Genomic DNA, 17,140 nt, shown 5'->3' with positions numbered 1-17,140 from the left:
TGGACCAATATTTAAAGTGATCAACTATGGGGTATCCCAACAGGGGGAGGAGAACTTTATTTGGTTGTTGCTGGCGAGGGGGGTGTGAGCCCACACCAGCCATTGAGACCTCGCCAGCAAGAAACACACATCTCCTCACCACAGAATCCGAGGGGGTGCATGTGATATGGTAGCCCCAGCCATACACAAACCTAAACCCCCCAAACCGGCTCAGAAAGACAATATCATATAACAAACTAGCGTAAAATATGAAGAAAGGGTCGCTGCATATTACCAGTCCATTAGATACGAACATAGAAATGCAGAGAAAGGATGAGACTTCTGCTGGTCAACCGGTTCAGTCCGCATCATCCATGGTTGTAGGAGGTTGTTGGGGTAAGGAGTCTAGAAAATTTTTTGCAGCTTCGGGGGTTTCTAGGTAATATGGTTTGCCATTATATTGAACTCGTAATTTTGCTGGATACAAGAGGGCGAAGCGGTATCCCAGCTCGTACAGACTTTTACAAATCGGTGTGAATTCTCTTCGTTTCATGGAGACCAAGTATGAAAAGTCTTGGAAAATAAGCAGTCTAGCACCTTCATAGCGCAGGTCAGAGTATTTCCTGTAAGCGTCCATTAAGTTGACCTTGTCGGCATAGTTCAAGATGCGTAGGATGACGGGTCTATGCCTGTCTCTGTTCTGCTGGCGGTCTGGGCCCACACGGTGTACCCTCTCGACTTGGATTGAGTCAGTTGGGGAGATACAGCCCAGGGTTCGTGGTAGCCATTCAGAGACCAGGGACATGAGGGCAGCCGGTTTGACGCTCTCTGGAACACCTATTATCCTAACATTATTCCTCCTATTTCGATTTTCCAGGTCTTCCAGCTTGTCATGAATGGAGGATAGTAGTTTTTCCTGTGAGGAGGCGGTGGCTCGTGGTAGCCAGTTCGTCCTCCAGATCAGAAATTCTCTGTTCCGCTTCTGACAGACGCTGGTCATGTTGTAGTATTTGCGTCAGGGCAGAGTCAATTGACTCCTTCAGTGGAGTCAGTTTTTGGTCTAGTAATGATGCTAATATGGAGGTTAATTCGTTGGTGGAGACAAGATCCCCAGATGTCGGGGGCATGGTTGTAGAGTCTTCAATCGAAGTAGAAGATCTCGGGCCAGGGGAGTGCGGGTTAGGGGAGGATATGGGAGTGACCTCCTTTGCACGGTTCTTCCCCTGTTGCTGGGACTTAGTGCCACGTTGGGGTTTGGCCACGTATTTGTCCATCCGGGGCATCTGAGGTATTTCCAAAGAACCAGGGATTGTTAAGGAGATGCTGTGTTTCCCCAAGTCCAGTGAGGGTTGCAATCTCGTTCGGAGCTTTGGCTATGACCCCGGGGTCCTATGGGTCCGTGACCTGCAGCAGGCCCAAGTAGCCGGGGCAAAGTTGTCAGATTATTGGGGTAGCTGGTGCCAATATTTTGGTTATGGGGAGAGGGGTAAGGAGTCAGCGATGATACCCGCCTCCTCGGGGGATCCACTAGGCTGAGTGGGTTGCCAACCCGGGGTGCGTCAGAGCAGGAGGGGAGTGGATCAGTGATGTAGTAGGCACTTGCGGCTGGCTGATAGGTTGAGGGAGTCTGAGTGGGTGAGGACTCTTAGCCAAAGGCGCTAGTAGCTGGGGGGGGTGTGTGACGTTAAAGCAGGCCGTGGGAGGGGTAGGAGGGCTGGGCCGTGGGCCGCTTATTTGACGGGCCTTGAAGTAGTTATGTCTTTAAAAGTAGTGCTTACCCGCACCTGTTGGTTGGTAGGGATGGTCACTTGTTGCAGCAGAACAATATGTTGTGTGGAGTCTTTAAGGGTGATGCAGCACCTGTAGGTTTGAGGTGGCTTTGGTCCGGGCCTGGTCCTCAGGAGTGTCCGGGCCCAGCAGGTCACAGGGAGCTGTTAATTGAGGCCTGGCAGGTCAAGGCTGTGTCCCCACCACAAAGTGGGTCCAGGTGGGGGGGTAGATGGGGATCCCCCTTCGCCCTATCAGTTCAGGGCCCCTCTGTTGTGTTGCTGCCTCCGGGGGGATGCCAGTAAACCAGGTCTTTGTAGGCCTGGGGTCCCGGACCCTGTGGGGACCCGCCGGGTGCTTCAATGGTTTCGCAGGGCTGATGTAGAGGATAGGTGGGAGGGTGTGGGGGCCGACAGGAATCCCCAGTCACCCGGGGTATGCTGTAGTCTGTTCCGGCGTGCTCTTTGCGGGGGTTTGCGGCCGGAAATCGAGGCCGCGGCTCCGATGCTCCTACCAGGCCGGAGGTCCCGGATCTGTGTATGCCCGCCGGGTGTTTCAGCGGCTTCTCTGGGCTGATGTGGGAGGCAGTCGGGAGGGTGTGGGGGCCATCAGGGATCCCCAGTCACCCGAGGCAGGCTGGCGTCTGCTCCGGCGCGCGCGTCGCGATGGTCGCGGGCTCGCGGCCGGAAATCGAGGCCGCGGCTTCGGCGCTGTGGCTAGGCCGCGACTCGGAGCGGCTCTCCGGTTGCCTCCCCGTGGATGCTGCTACAGCGGGTGTGTGGCGGGGACATCTAGGGACCCGTTTGAGCTGCAGGGCGCTGAGGGTAGCTCTCTGTGCTGGCTCAAGAGGTGATGTATAGAGCCAGTCAGGGAGAGCTCAGCAGGCGCACGTCTACCCTGCATGGAGTCCAGGACACGCCCCCCGTGTCATCTAATATTTAAGAAGAAGATTTTTTTTTTATTTATTTTTTTTGGGACACTGGAGGTAGATAAAAATCTTGGCTCCAGATTGCAAAGAGAGAGACCCGGCACTTTAATGAAGTTGTATATAAAAATAATAATTGATTGGTATTTATCAATTAGTAACTCAATTACCTTCTGCTGCAGCTATCATCTGTGGGTTATGCTATACCCACATTAAACACACATAAAAAAAACAGAATGGTGAATCATGCGCTGTTAGGCAAATTGTATCAATTGATACTCCGAATAGTACTGCTGGTATAAAATGAAGGTCGGACACACTGTTTGTATTTAGTAACAATTTATAATCAGGTAAAATAACATTTGTAAGATACAAGACATAAACTATTGTAAGTAACACTTATATTTAAAAGGCAAGTTGGATTGGAAATAGTGGGCGTTTCTCAGAGTCTCCTCAAATACAATAGCTTTTGATTATTTGTATCCAAAATAATGCTTGCATGGAGGGTTTAATATTTGTAATCACAGGCTGCTGGTGAATGCAAATGTCAAAGTCCGGTGACAACTGGGCAAATAAGCTGCGGGGCATACACAGTAAATGGCAGTTCCCTTAGCATGTAGGCAAACACGCAATTTGTGAGGTAATTAGCCGTTTTAATACAAATGCAGATAATTGTGCAGTGATATGTGCAAATTTCTTTTAGCTCGTTTAGAGCGTAAACTGGTGGATTTTAGCCCGGGATCACATACAGAGCTGTTGGTCTGCTTATCTCACCGCTTAGATGACGGTCAGTGCCGTTTGTTGTGCCGCTTAGGTTCTTTAAGAAGAGGTCGGTGCTAATCCCGAGTGAAGTGCCCCCAGCAGCGGCCGGCAACCTGTGTGTCTCCCACGTGCGGACAGGCTGTCCGGGTTGGCGGTTTTTAGCTGTCCACGCCGGGGGGAGAGATATGGAGAGCGTCTGAGTGGAGGACGCAGCTGTAGTGGCAGGAGTGGTAGAAGACCTGGAACCCCCACAGGGTAATGACGTCAATGCGTTTCGTTGCCTTAGTTACCGGGAAACTTTTTCAAGACGGATTCAGACCATCAGTCGGAACCCTATTTAAAGGTTGAAGTGTGTCCAATAAATAAATCAGCAGGTCAATTAGACCTTTACCTTATGTAAAGTATCATTTAGATTAACAGAATTCAGTAAATAAAAAGACATATTTGTAAAAACAGTGTGTCCGATATTAGTCACTATATACATTCCAGTATACATTTATACATTAGGTAATTCATTTAAACGATTCCAATTAGCGCTGATTATTTAATAATCAGCTCTTAGAGGTTTCTGTTTAGAATTTGTTTTTGTAGCTGCTTTATGCAGTCTAATACAAAGCAATCACTATAATATCCAATCGACATATGGATTAAATAGGATGCTGTTGTATTCACATCCAGAGAAAAAGAGAAAGAAAGAAATTAGGGATGAGAATAAATAAAGGTAAAAATAAAGAAATGAATATATAAATTGTTATATATCTAATAATATGAGTAAATATAAAATTAAAAAAAAGTATGTATAAGTAGAGAGATTACATAATAAATTCATAAATAGTAACACCATTTATGTAGATACAAAAAGGCAATGGAAAAAACAAATATATAGTAAAATAAAAAACAACATGATCATAATAATAATGGATATATCTGTACAGAATCTCTTAATACACTATACAGATTAGACAGATGGTTTCAGGATCTATGTGGCGAGAGCGGATATCAGTATCTTATATATTTTTATTTTTCATTTAATACAATTTATTCTCTTCTTTAAGAGTTTATTCATCTATAGAGAGTTTATTCCAGTAGATCGTTTATGGATGATTCTAACCCTACAGCCCCTTCTCTGAGAGATCTATGACCAGTTATAACCTGTACTCAGAGCTGTATTTTATTCAAATAGATATTGATTTATATAGCACAACCCCTAAATATAGTTAGTTCCTAACAATTGAGAGTTCATATATATACTAGATGAAATTTAGGTTTTCAAATACATCCCATCTCCCTATTTAGAGTCTCGTAGATTGGGGGGAGGGGGATCTGCAAACCCACAACGTCACTCATGGCGCGGGAGCACTTCACTCGGGTATGTGATCCTGGGCTAAAATCCACCAGTGCACGCTCTAAGGGGCAGATGTATTAAGCCTGGAGAAGAGATAAACTGGAGATAAAGTGGAGATAACTTGGAAGAGTTAAGGCACCAGCCAATCAGCTGTGTTTGAAATATGACAGTTGGGATCTGATTGGCTGGTGCGTTATCTCCTTCCACTTTATCTCCAGTTTATCTCTTCACCAGGCTTAATACATCTGCCCCTAAATGAGCTAAAAGAAATTTGCACGTATCACTGCACATGTATCTGCATTTGTATTAGAACGGCTAATTACCTCACAAATTGCGTGTTTGCCTACATGCTAAGGGAACTGCCATTTACTGTGTATGCCCCGCAGCTTATTTGCCCAGTTGTCACCGGACTTTGACATTTGCATTCACCAGCAGCCTGTGATTACAAATATTAAACCCTCCATGCAAGCATTATTTTGGATACAAATAATCAAAAGCTATTGTATTTGAGGAGACTCTGAGAAACGCCCACTATTTCCAATCCAACTTGCCTTTTAAATATAAGTGTTACTTACAATTGTTTATGTCTTGTGTCTTACAAATGTTATTTTACCTGATTATAAATTGTTACTAAATACAGTGTGTCCGACCTTCATTTTATACCAGAAGGGTTCTTGTTTAGTTTCACGGCGGCAGCATGGCCGCCCGCTACTTGCGGGTTCGGCGCTCGTAAAACTATCTAAAATAAAGTCCATGCCAGCGGGAATTGGTTCATACCCCCACTATCCACGTTGGCATGGAGTTGATTTTAGATAGCGTCGAGAGCGTAGCGAGCCACCGAGCCCGTAGCATGGGCAAGTGATACAATTTGCCTAACAGCGCATGATTCACCATTCTGTTTTTTTTTCATCTAATATTTACCTAGCTTTAGACTGCGAAGGCACAAAACAAAACGTCACATTTATATACAGTATGTTGGCATAGTCCATAAAGGATTACAGGAGGTATTCAATATCGTCCTCCATATCCACCGGGGCAAATAGTGGCCATCACCTATTCAATGCTGCCGTTTTCAACAGCATTGAAGACTGATACCTACAAAACAGATGCGACTGTAAAACAAGTTGGGTCTGTTTTGTTGGAAACTGCCTCGGATTGCCAAATTCTTGTCCGTTTTCGCTGACACAACAGAACATTGAATACAGGCTGCTGAGTTTCTGGTGAGCTAGGTGAAAACGGCTCAGGACATTCCGACAGTTGGAATGCCATATTTAATACCCCCCTACTAGTCAATATTTACACACAAATGTAAATAAACCACTTGTGTAGAATCACAGTGATTAACAAATTTGAAAGGAGCTAGATTTAAATTTTTACATATAATAATGTGATCTTTCTCTGAAGTAACTGCACCCAGATGAGCTGCTTTCCACATGACATTCCAATGTTTGCTAGTAATATTTTTAATCTGCTTTTAATTACAAATAAATTCCATAATGAAGTAAAAAGTTCCTTGGTTGGTCAATAGGTACATTGTGCTACCACAGACTCCTTCTCTAATTGCTATGCTTTAGTGAACGCGGGGTGTAGGGGGGTATCTGGGGGTAGGGGGGTATCTGCAGCCACAACGAATATAGACATTCCATATATCTGCATGCCCTATTTGCAATGTCTTGCAAATAAGATGCATTAACTAGAAGGACTGCTTAAAGGCCGAGGAGAACCGCTCATTACATATGCACATATGTAATGAGCGGCTCATTTATATGCACGACGCTCATTACATATGTGCATATGTAATGATCAGCTCATTTATATGTACGGCGCTCATTACACATGTGCATGAGGGAACTACTAGTTACCATCAGCACCAGGGACTGCCCGGATCCCAAATGGACCCCACCCCGCTGCCTCCCCACTGCCCTGCATCCATCAGCCACAGGGAGGGACCTGAAGTGCTGTGCCCATGCCGGACCCCGCTGCCCGGATCCCCCACGCAGGTAAGTGCCAGGGGAGGGGTAAGTAGTGTGGGATTTTAAATATCGTTTAAGAGGCATTCCCACTGCCTTAAAAACAGTTAACCGGTATTTCAACTCTACCGTTTAAGGCTGCAGTGGGAAAGCGCCAAATTGTGGGGAAAAAATGGCAATTTACCGTTTAAGAGCTGCAGTGGGAAAGGGGCATCAGGTGGTTGTTCTCTATAAATATTAGAGTTGCTGAGGAGGAGGGAGTGAAAGCTTTTCAGATAATGATCTTCCAAGGCTCTCCCATTCAGCTGATGGACATTTTTTTTTTAAATAGTTTATTAAGTGCAATGCATAACATCGGATAATTATACAACAATCGTATTTTACATGTCGGCATCACAAGTGGAGAACACAACAGAATTAAGAAAAAATATTAAAACAACAATATGACTTAGAAAGGAGGTCCACCATTTGCAATAATCTCCAGGTCGTACCAGGGTGTTGATTTAAAGCTATTTCTTAACGTGTCCCTCATGGTTTGGCTTAACGTGAGTATGTAGGGTAGCCACACGTCCATAAATTTACCAACCAACTTTTCTTTGTTTGTTGCAGTCTCCGTCCAGTCCATTAAGAACAGGTATTGGAGTCTGGGGTGTAACAGTGCAAGCGGGAGCAGCGCTGTGTCTATCCACTTTGAAAGGATGTTTTTTTTCCCAGCTGCTACCAATTTATTTAACAAGAGGCGGGTGCCAAAAGGCAGTGCAAGTTTATCCTCCCTAGTGTATATATTCCAGAATGTCCAATCCCTTGATATCTGGAAATTAACGTTCAATTGAGTATTAATAAAGGTTTGCATTTCCTCCCCAAAAATTTTAACTGTTGGACAATCCCATAAGCATGTATTATGTCCGCGTTAGGGGCCTGACAGTGAGTCACCAATTAAAAACTTTAATTTAGGCATGTAATATGACCTATAAAGTATTTTTTGGTGCATTTCTGTGTGGCTACCATATGTTTGTTCATGTCCACAAAGGACAAAAGGATCTTTTTCATAGTAAGGTGGGGGAAATAATTTTGCCATTTCAACAGTCCGACCAAAGAAGATTCTATGTTAAGTGTTTTTCTGAACCTGGAATAAATTTGGTTGAGGTTGGTCTTACTGCATTATCTAAATCATTGTTTTTGTCATGTGACGTTAGATCATGTAGGACCAAAGTGAGATAACTGGAAGCCTGTAAGTATTGAAAAAGTGGGAAAGAGGTGTCGGGGTAATGCCTCCTGTAGTTGTGATCTGGTTAGGGGTTTTAATTGGGTAGGGTCTAGGAATTGATGCACATAGCGTAGACCTGTTTTATACCAAGCATGGAAACATGGGTGTGTGGAAGAAGCAGTAAAGTTGGAGTTACCCCAAAGTGGCAAGAATAAAGAGGAATAGTTTTTCAATTTTTGACTAGAGCGTAAGACGCCACGCTACACACGTTGTATTTATGAATTCCATATATACTCGAGTATAATTCTACTTTTTCAGAACATTTTTTATGCTGAAAAGGCCTCCCTCGGCTTATACTCGAGTGAGGGTCCCACTTGAGTCAATAAGTTTTCCCAGTTTTTAGTTGTAAAAATAGGTGCTTCGGCTTATATTCGGGTCGACTTATACTCGAGTATATACGGTAAGTTCTCTCTCAAATCCTTTTCAAGGGATCTGGGGTGTGTATGTAGTAGCATAATCAGATCTTTATGTGGACTAAACGCCTGTTCCCTAGACCTTTTTGTGTAGACATTGTTACCTTTGACCCAGTCCATCGCAATATTGTAATTAGCCGCAATAGCATACTCTCTAAGGCACGGTAAATAAACACCCCCCATATCCCTCCGCTGTTGAAGTTTAAATAGTGAGATCCTGAGATCCTGAGATCCTGGGCTCCCCCCCCCCCCCCCCCAGATAAATTTAGAAAGGGCTTTATTCAACATAGTCAGGTCTTGTTTTGAGGGTAATAGAGGTAGCATCTGATCAGATACAGTAATCTCGGAAAGGTTTTTTCATCTTATATAAGTGACAACGGCCTATGTATGATAAAAGGTCGATTCTTCCATTTCTGGAAATCCTGAAACGTCTTCGTAAACATCGGGGTGTAATTAATCCCATATAGTTTCTTAATATCAGAGTGTACATTAAGTCCCAGGTATTTAATTGAATGAGTCGCCCACAAGAATGGAAAAGTGTTTCCCCATCCCAATTTAGCGCTGGGTCCTAAGGCCAGTGCTATTCGAATAGTTCAGTTTAAAGCCAGTTATGTGTTCTAGTCTGTCCAGAGCTATCAGTAGTGAGGGGATGGCTTGTTTAGGGTTAGAGAAGTATAAAAGCAAACCTGCAAATGCAGAAAATTTAACTGTGTCCATGCCAATGTGAATGCCTGACCAGTCTGGTAATGATTCAAAATAGCGTAATATAGGGTGAAGGACAAACATTTTATCTGTTTTTGGATGACTTATTCTTACCAAGTGTATGCACTGGGCATATCTTGCCTCAACAATCCTATCTTTTTCTTTTAGGGTGAAAGAGGGTTTCTTTGGAGCACCAAGCCTCCCTCCTCTGCTAGAAGTGTGACCTGATCTACCCCTAATTCCTAGATGCAACTTATGGGATCTGCAATTCTGGACGTAAGCCTTCTGGCTCAGTCATGCATCTCCTTGTTAAAAGAGTGCAGTGGCCCAGTTGCTAGCTCCCATTGCAGGTGCTTGTGTTGTGGAGCTCCTGCCCCTAACCTCGCTGACCGGATTACATCAGCCTCTCTTACAGCGACTTATCGATAAAGAGCCCACACTCTGGTACAAACAGAATCCATAACCTAAGACATAACTCTGTACTTGCCTATCCTTTAGCGCAGGGCTGGGCAATTGCAGCCCTCCAGATGTTGAGGAACTACACATCCCAGGATGCTTTGCATTAGTTTTGCTATGTGGCCATGCTGAAACTGATGCAAGGCATGCTGGGATGTGTAGTTTCTCAACATCTGGAGGGCCGCAATTGCCCAGCCCTGCTTTAGCACTTAATGAAAAACTGAGGAATTTAAGGGGAGGAACTTTTATAGCGCTAATTGCTAGCCTATTAACCCTGTGAGTGCCAACATCTGTGAGGTGTTCAAAACATCAGCTAAAAATGCCAGTGTCACTCATTTTTATATACATTAAAAAAAACTATTGTGTAAAAAAAAAGATTATATTTCCTATTTAAGGAAAATATTACATTATAATGAATAAAAATGCTTGCCAAAGGGTTAATTGCTGACTCCCCCTTATCGAAATAAGCCAATATTAAAAGAAGTGTCCCCTAAACCCAGCTATGAGGGTTGTACCCGGTGTGTTTATTATGGTATTGTGGAACACAAAACATTTACTACAATCTGACATTTATCCTGTAAGACCATTAAAGATGTTCAAGTTGATGAAAAGAAGGTGATTCATGAAAGAGGCCTACCCCGATAGAAATGTTCTGAATACTTAAAACTCCAGGTGCTCTATCAAAAGGGAAGCCAAACTGAGAAATGCAGTGTACACACAGTGAGATTTTGGCCATATAGTAAAAAATCGCAAAGCAAATAGACAAAATCACACCATGTTTACACACACGCACACATATGGATACTAAGCGCTCACCTTAATGAAGTGATGAAATGTAATAATAAACTGTAAAAGATAAGAACACTGATGTGAAATACAATATGTGTTTTATTTATATTCTAGTGAGTTGTAGCGTGTCCTGTATCAATCACAGGAATAGGCCAGCAAGGTATCACTCTGTGACCTTTTTTGGGCATTAGGGTATCTTTGGGTCACCTGGGACCTATGTCCAAAGCAGTCTCTATTTAGGCAGGGTGGTGGGGGTATAGGGGGGGTGTGCTTTTACACCGGGGATGATAAGACAATTTAAACATGCTTGGGATAAGCATATTGATATCCTTACAAAAAAATAAGGATCAAATATGGTTTGAGGTAACATGTTTAAAAAAAGGGGCAGACTAGATGGGCCAAGTGGTTCTTATCTGCCGTCAAATTCTATGTTTCGAAGACCTGCTGTAATAAGCAGTGTGATTTTGCCCAGCCCTATTAGGGACCTATGGTATATAGGGGTCCCTCAAAGATACCTTAATGCCCATAAAGGGCCACAGAGTGATACCTCGCTGGCCTATTCCTGTGATTGATCAAGGACATGCTACAATTCACTAGAAAATAAATAAAACACATTGTATTTCACATCAGTGTTCTTATCTTTTACAGTTTATTATTGCATTTCAACACATCATTAAGGTGAGCGCTTTGTATCCATTCTACTATCGCTAAACCCTTAGGGTTCTTGGACAACCCTTTACTGAGCAGCTCCCTATATGTCTCACCAGAGGCACCCAGTACCATTAACTTCCCTAATGGAATTCCCTCATATAACCGATACCTGTAGGTCACAAGTTAAGGACATGAACATGGTACTGTAAATGTTGTATAAAACAGGCTATTTGGTGTTTAAACATCTAGCTTGGTGTATTAAGCAGCTAGATTACCTCAAACAAGTAGAAACCTGATAGTGGGGGTGGTACAGCCTCAAAAATGACATTTGGGGGCCATTGAACATGTTTGATACTAATTTCAATGCTTTTCTGTTAAAAAACGCATGCGATCGCATGCGATTTTGTAAAAAAAAATGGTAAAAACTGCAAAAATCGCATGCCACTATATAGGGCATGCGATGGGAGCCGTGATATTCCACAAGTACCCAATGATGTATCCCTATTTAAAGGCATAATAAATGTGATTTGACAACTAGAGGAAGGAAGTTTGTCTTACATTATACATTATTATCCATATCTAGCTTTAGCATGCTGTTGTTTAGAATGGTTTGTATCATACCATATGCGGTCGACCTCACATTTAGAAGCACAGATTCACTAGAACTAGTTGTAATTACAATTAAAACTACTCACTTGATCGAAGAGCTGTTTTCCGGTGGTGTTTGGCTGAATCGCGAACTCTAGTTCTGCATCCATTGTGGTCACACGTACACTGGTCTGTAAGAGGATAAAAAAAAAAAAAACAATGTTCACCTTAAAAGTATGTCTAAAGTAAAAGCATTATGATGGACTTTTACAATCAAATATTATACTATAAGGCCTGGCACTTGCTAACATTGCAAAAAATGTTTACATTTTATACATAATGAGAGGGTATGGGGCCCAACAATCTATATTTTGCATTTCTAACCCATTTGTAAATGAAACCTGATCATTTAAATGGATTCCATTCAGATGGAGAAATTGTACACAGGGCTGCATTATAGCAGCATACCTCTTATTTGACAACTATATGCATAACATCAGAATGTTATTACAGGTTAATATTTTTTCTAAGATCAATCTTTATTAGGGGATCGTACACATAAATAGAAAATACTGCTAATCTAAATTCCTGACATTTTTTCACACACACACACACACGGAAAAAAAAGAAATCATTTGCCATTTCTAGGCCTGTGACTGCATGGTGTGTAGGCTACTGGCTATGGGGATCTTAAAAAACCATCCACAAACAGGAAAAATTTGTTTGGTCAGTATGAAAAATGAGGACCACCTGAAATCCGATCAAATTAGCCCCAAATAAGTATTACTAGATAAAGCTGCATATGAAATCACATTGGTTACAAAGCACAATCCCCTCCTCCACCTGCAACAAGTCAGTTTTGAGCCTGGTACCGCTATCAGCAAGAACATTCCTGAACTCTCTCGACCATGGAGTCACTCCTATTCTCTGCTAGTAGGCTGTGCCAAACACAAGACAACGCTCTTAAGATTCAAAATTTACATCTTCACTACAAATTTGTCAAGAGGGTAGAACATTCCTTCTCCATAGAAGTACTGGAGTTTTAACACAAAGTTAGTGGCATACAATGATGCAATTACACCACACAGTAAGCTTTCACTAACTTTAAAAAGTTCTCTCTGTATGTGTGCGCTTTCTGGCACAGCAACGATTAAGAAAAGGGTAGGTAACTAGGTTACCTGTAGGAGGCGCAGAGTTGTGAGTGGCTTTGTTAAGCTGCAGTACAATGATGGGGAGTGTCAGTCCCCAAAAATAGATATGGAAAAGAAAAGGGGGGTAGACTGCGCTATTTCCAATATTAGCAAAATTAATAGTTAAACGTATCAAGTACCACTAAATAGGTTTTTATTCTTAAAAAATATATAATAAAATTGTACACAATATAAACTTAACAATTTTACAGGTCAATTAATGGCCATTGAATACCTTAAAAATAAGGGAAGGGGGAAATAAAATTTCACGTTTTTGGCTGAACTGATGAAATAGTTATTGTAAGTCCATACGGTACCGTATTTTTGATGGAACAGATTGATTTTTTTTAGATCTGTATATGCAGGTATGGTGTCCTTGTTCTCCAATATCCTTATATGTTAGTTGCAAGATAAGGACATAAGCAATAGAGCCCCTCTGGCAGTATTGTGTTGGGGATCCGAATTCCTCCCATATAAATTCGCCAGAAAGAGTTGGGGGTTGCCTCTGGGTGATGGTGCGGCCCAGGTTGGTGTCCACGGTGTTGTAGGTTTTCAGAGGATTGGAATAGGAACACTCTGCTATGTCTCAGGACTTGTGGGTTCAATCAGTCAGCCAATAAAAATCACCGACGCGTTTCACTCCACTGGGAAGCTTTTTCAAGGTGTGCTGGGTCTCTGACCTTGGTGGGTTTATATACCTTCATAGGGATAGTGGGTGGGAGGGTACTCACGTACCCTCCCATGAGTACCCTCCCACCCACTATCCCTATGAAGGTATATAAACCCACCAAGGTCAGAGACCCAGCACACCTTGAAAAAGCTCCCCAGTGGAGTGAAAGGCGTCGGTGGTTTTTATTGGCTGACTGATTGAACCCACAAGTCCTGAGACATAGCAGAGTGTTCCTATTACAATCCTCTGAAAACCTACAACACCGTGGACACCAACCTGGGCCGCACCATCACCCAGAGGCAACCCCCAACTCTTTCTGGCGAATTATATAGGAGGAATTCGGATCCCCAACACAATACTGCCAGAGGGGCTCTATTGCTTATGTCCTAATCTTGCAACTAACATATAAGGATATTGGAGAACAAGGACACCATACCTGCATATACAGATCTCAAAAAAATCCATCTGTTCCATCAAAAATACGGTACCGTATGGACTTGCAATAACTATTTCATCAGTTCAGCCAAAAACTTGAAATTTTATTTCCCCCTTCCCTTATTTTTAAGGTATTCAATGGCCATTAATTGACCTGTAAAATTGTTAAGTTTATATTGTGTACAATTTTATTATATATATTTTAAGAATAAAAACCTATTTAGTGGTACTTGATACATTTAACTATTAATTTTGCTAATATTGGAAATAGCGCCGTCTACCCCCCCCCCCCCCTTTTTTCTTTTCCACAACAACGATTAAGTTTGAAAAGAATACATTTTTTTTTTATGGATGTGAAAATGGACAAGTTGTATGACAGGTTTATGGCTGGAGCAGAGATGAAAACAAGTCGGCCACAGCTGCTTCTAAAATGTCTGTATGATAAGCAGTTCACCTGTCCATGGTACAGTATCTGTACAGTTTGTTTATTTTCAGTTATTATCGGGTGTGGATCAGCTTACAGACCATGTAAAAGGTTGACAGTCAACAGGCCAACCCCAGAAGGTCGACTAAATTTTCACCAAAAAGGTGAAAACTCATGACACCCGAGCACATGGACCCCAAAATAGTATACCGGAGTACCCTAGCATGGCTCACTTGGATTGCCATGCTTCTGCACCATTCCCAATCAGAGTATACATTGCTGGTAAAGCATGAAGAACGTAAAATAATTAAATAAACAAGGAGGCAGATATTAAGCCTGGAGAAGAGATAAACTGGAGATAACGCACCAGCCAATCAACTCCCAACTTCCATTTTCATACAGTTCATTAGCTGGTGCTTTTATCTCCACTTTTCTGCAGTTTACCTCTCCTTTAGGCTTAATACATCTGCCCCTATGGGAGAAAAGAAAATGTGAAATACGCAGCTTCTATAAATGATGTATGGAGGCTTATATTATTTCCACCGGGATGTTGTGGACATCCTGGCGGGTGGGATGACGGCAGTCAGAATATAGATACCTAAATCTCAACATAGATGATGGACACATTCTGGATGCCAACAATCAGAATTCCAGTAACTATGCAAGCAGGATATGGTTAGGTCGAGTGGGGTTTAGGCACTAGAGGGGCATTTGGGGTTAGGCTGCAGGGATGAAGGAAATTTAGGGTCAGGCTGCAGGGAGGGAGGGTTAGGTACTTCCATACATTAGGTGGACAAGTTGGACCTAAATTCCCCTGAGCTCCCTGGTAGAACTCACTAACGATTTGGTACTTGATGTACCAGGCAAGTATACTTGCCAGAACACTCAATTTCTCTAATCATTTGATATTCTGACCACTGGTATCCCTGTCATCCGTATGTATTTCTTTCCACCACAGAGAAGCAATAAAAAAAAAAAAAACACAACAAATTTCCTATTTGCAACTTTGAAAAGCCTGTAGATCAGGCCCAGTTTCTTAGAATGTAGAGCCATTTAAGCCTTTTCTGTCCTGACTGTAGCTTATGACGCATTCAAATTCCCAGTGAGTTCTGACACTCATTCAAGAATCACCAACGGCCATGTGTATAAAATAAATTAATAAACTGCACATTAATAATGTAAGTATCCGAAGAAAAACTGTTTTTGGGTCAAGCAGTGTGGAGTGCAAATGAAGTTTAACTATATATATCACTGCTTTTTTTTTTTTTTTTTTTTAGATAATTGTTAGGACTAGGAAACGTACTAGCTTAATCATCGGGAGCTGATTGGTTGCTATGAGTTATTGCTCTTTGACTTTGCAGTGTTATTACTGTAAATAACCCCCATAGAACTACAAATGTACAGAACAAGTAACATTAGGGAGGTCGGAGTTACAATTCAAAAGTTCTGTGCAGTTATTTAATTATTCTTACGCACACCTGATAGTATCTACAGGACTATTCAAAGCAGGGGGGGGGGGGGGGGGGAGCAGAGTCACCTCTTAAAATAGAAAATAAGGAAAAATGCTATAATAGAATATTAAAGTAATGTTTGGAACTAAAAACATCAAAGAAGATGTAAGCCATTAGCCAGCATTCAAAAAATTGTGCATTTGAACCACTTGTTCACTTTAATCAGTTGTTGAAATATAAATCACTTTCCAAGTGATTGACCAACTTATCAGTTCTAGCTTACAGTAATTTACTTACAGACATTGTGATTACGAGAAGGATGCAGCAGCAGAATCCACAGCTCCCTCTGCTCCTCTCGCCAGACACAGGCAAGTTCTAGGTCATATGAAAGGGCTTGCAATTTTTCAAGGGATTACATGTTTAATTAAACCAAGCCTCCTTCTCAGGGGAAAGTGAACACCCTTTTCATACCTCAAGGAAAGGAGTGTGTGGAATAGAAGTACCCATTAAGGAATGATTTATATGGCTTCTTTAGCAAGCACTCCCATACATCATATTAACATTTCCTGCAGCTTCTATGCATTACAGTGAAAGGGGGGTAGGGGAACAGCTATTCATGTCTGGTGTCACCCCAGGGCAAATCATATTGCTTGCCTAGATCATAGATTTATGTGGCATCAAAAACACTTGGGGGGAAAAGATGCAGTAAGGGGATACATGCGATTTATATCCTCAACCATGTTGCTGATCAGGCACCAATGCTCTGACGGAGGTCTGGATTCCAGCAGACAGCATCCGGGCTGCTGGGAAAACAACTGCATTCCATTATGAGCCTTGGAGAGTGATAAAGTGGAGAGAAAGTGCTGGACAATCAGCTCCAACTGCCTCATTAGAGGCTTTGTTTCACAAATGACAGGAGTGGATTGGTTGGTAGTTTATCACCATGATATTGCTATGGTTTTAAAATAGAACACCGCTTCCATACATAAAGGTGCAGTTGGTGTTAATACTTTTTTTGACTGGAGATTGTGCAAGAAGGGAGCACAGACAGAGTTCCCTCTAATGTGTGAGGTAAGTGATATATGGAAACATGAATGTTACCTATTAGGTAGTAGACTTTCCACTACAGTGTTGTTGGAATACGATCACTAGGTCTACAAGCAATAGGTCGGCATGACAGGGTCATTAGGTTGACATGGGGTTTTTCACTTTTGGGTACTTATGTAATATCTGGGCTCCCGTTTTTCTTATGAGACCGCGTCCCCTCGCGGGGCTCACTGTGCTCGCCACGCTTCGGGCACGGTGGCTCGCTGCGCTCGCCACACTATATAAAATCAACTCCATGCGTAGTTGGAT

The 17,140-nt window shown here is 42.3% G+C and overlaps 1 protein-coding gene across 1 annotated transcript in view; it reads right to left on the bottom strand.

Moving 5' to 3' along the window:
• The window catches only part of MSN (moesin), a 130,665-nt gene that overhangs the window by 47,675 nt on the left and 65,850 nt on the right, over positions 1 to 17,140 (bottom strand). Inside the window, exon 2 of the mRNA XM_083159115.1 lies at positions 11,722 to 11,805. Within this exon, the coding sequence (XP_083015241.1) occupies positions 11,722 to 11,805 (84 nt within the window). The remainder of the gene's footprint in view (positions 1 to 11,721; positions 11,806 to 17,140) is intronic.

Source organism: Crinia signifera, chromosome 9 (assembly GCF_055691185.1).
Source record: "Crinia signifera chromosome 9, ASM5569118v1, whole genome shotgun sequence".
Taxonomy (NCBI): domain Eukaryota; kingdom Metazoa; phylum Chordata; class Amphibia; order Anura; family Myobatrachidae; genus Crinia; species Crinia signifera.
This window is presented reverse-complemented; position numbering and strand designations above follow the sequence as displayed.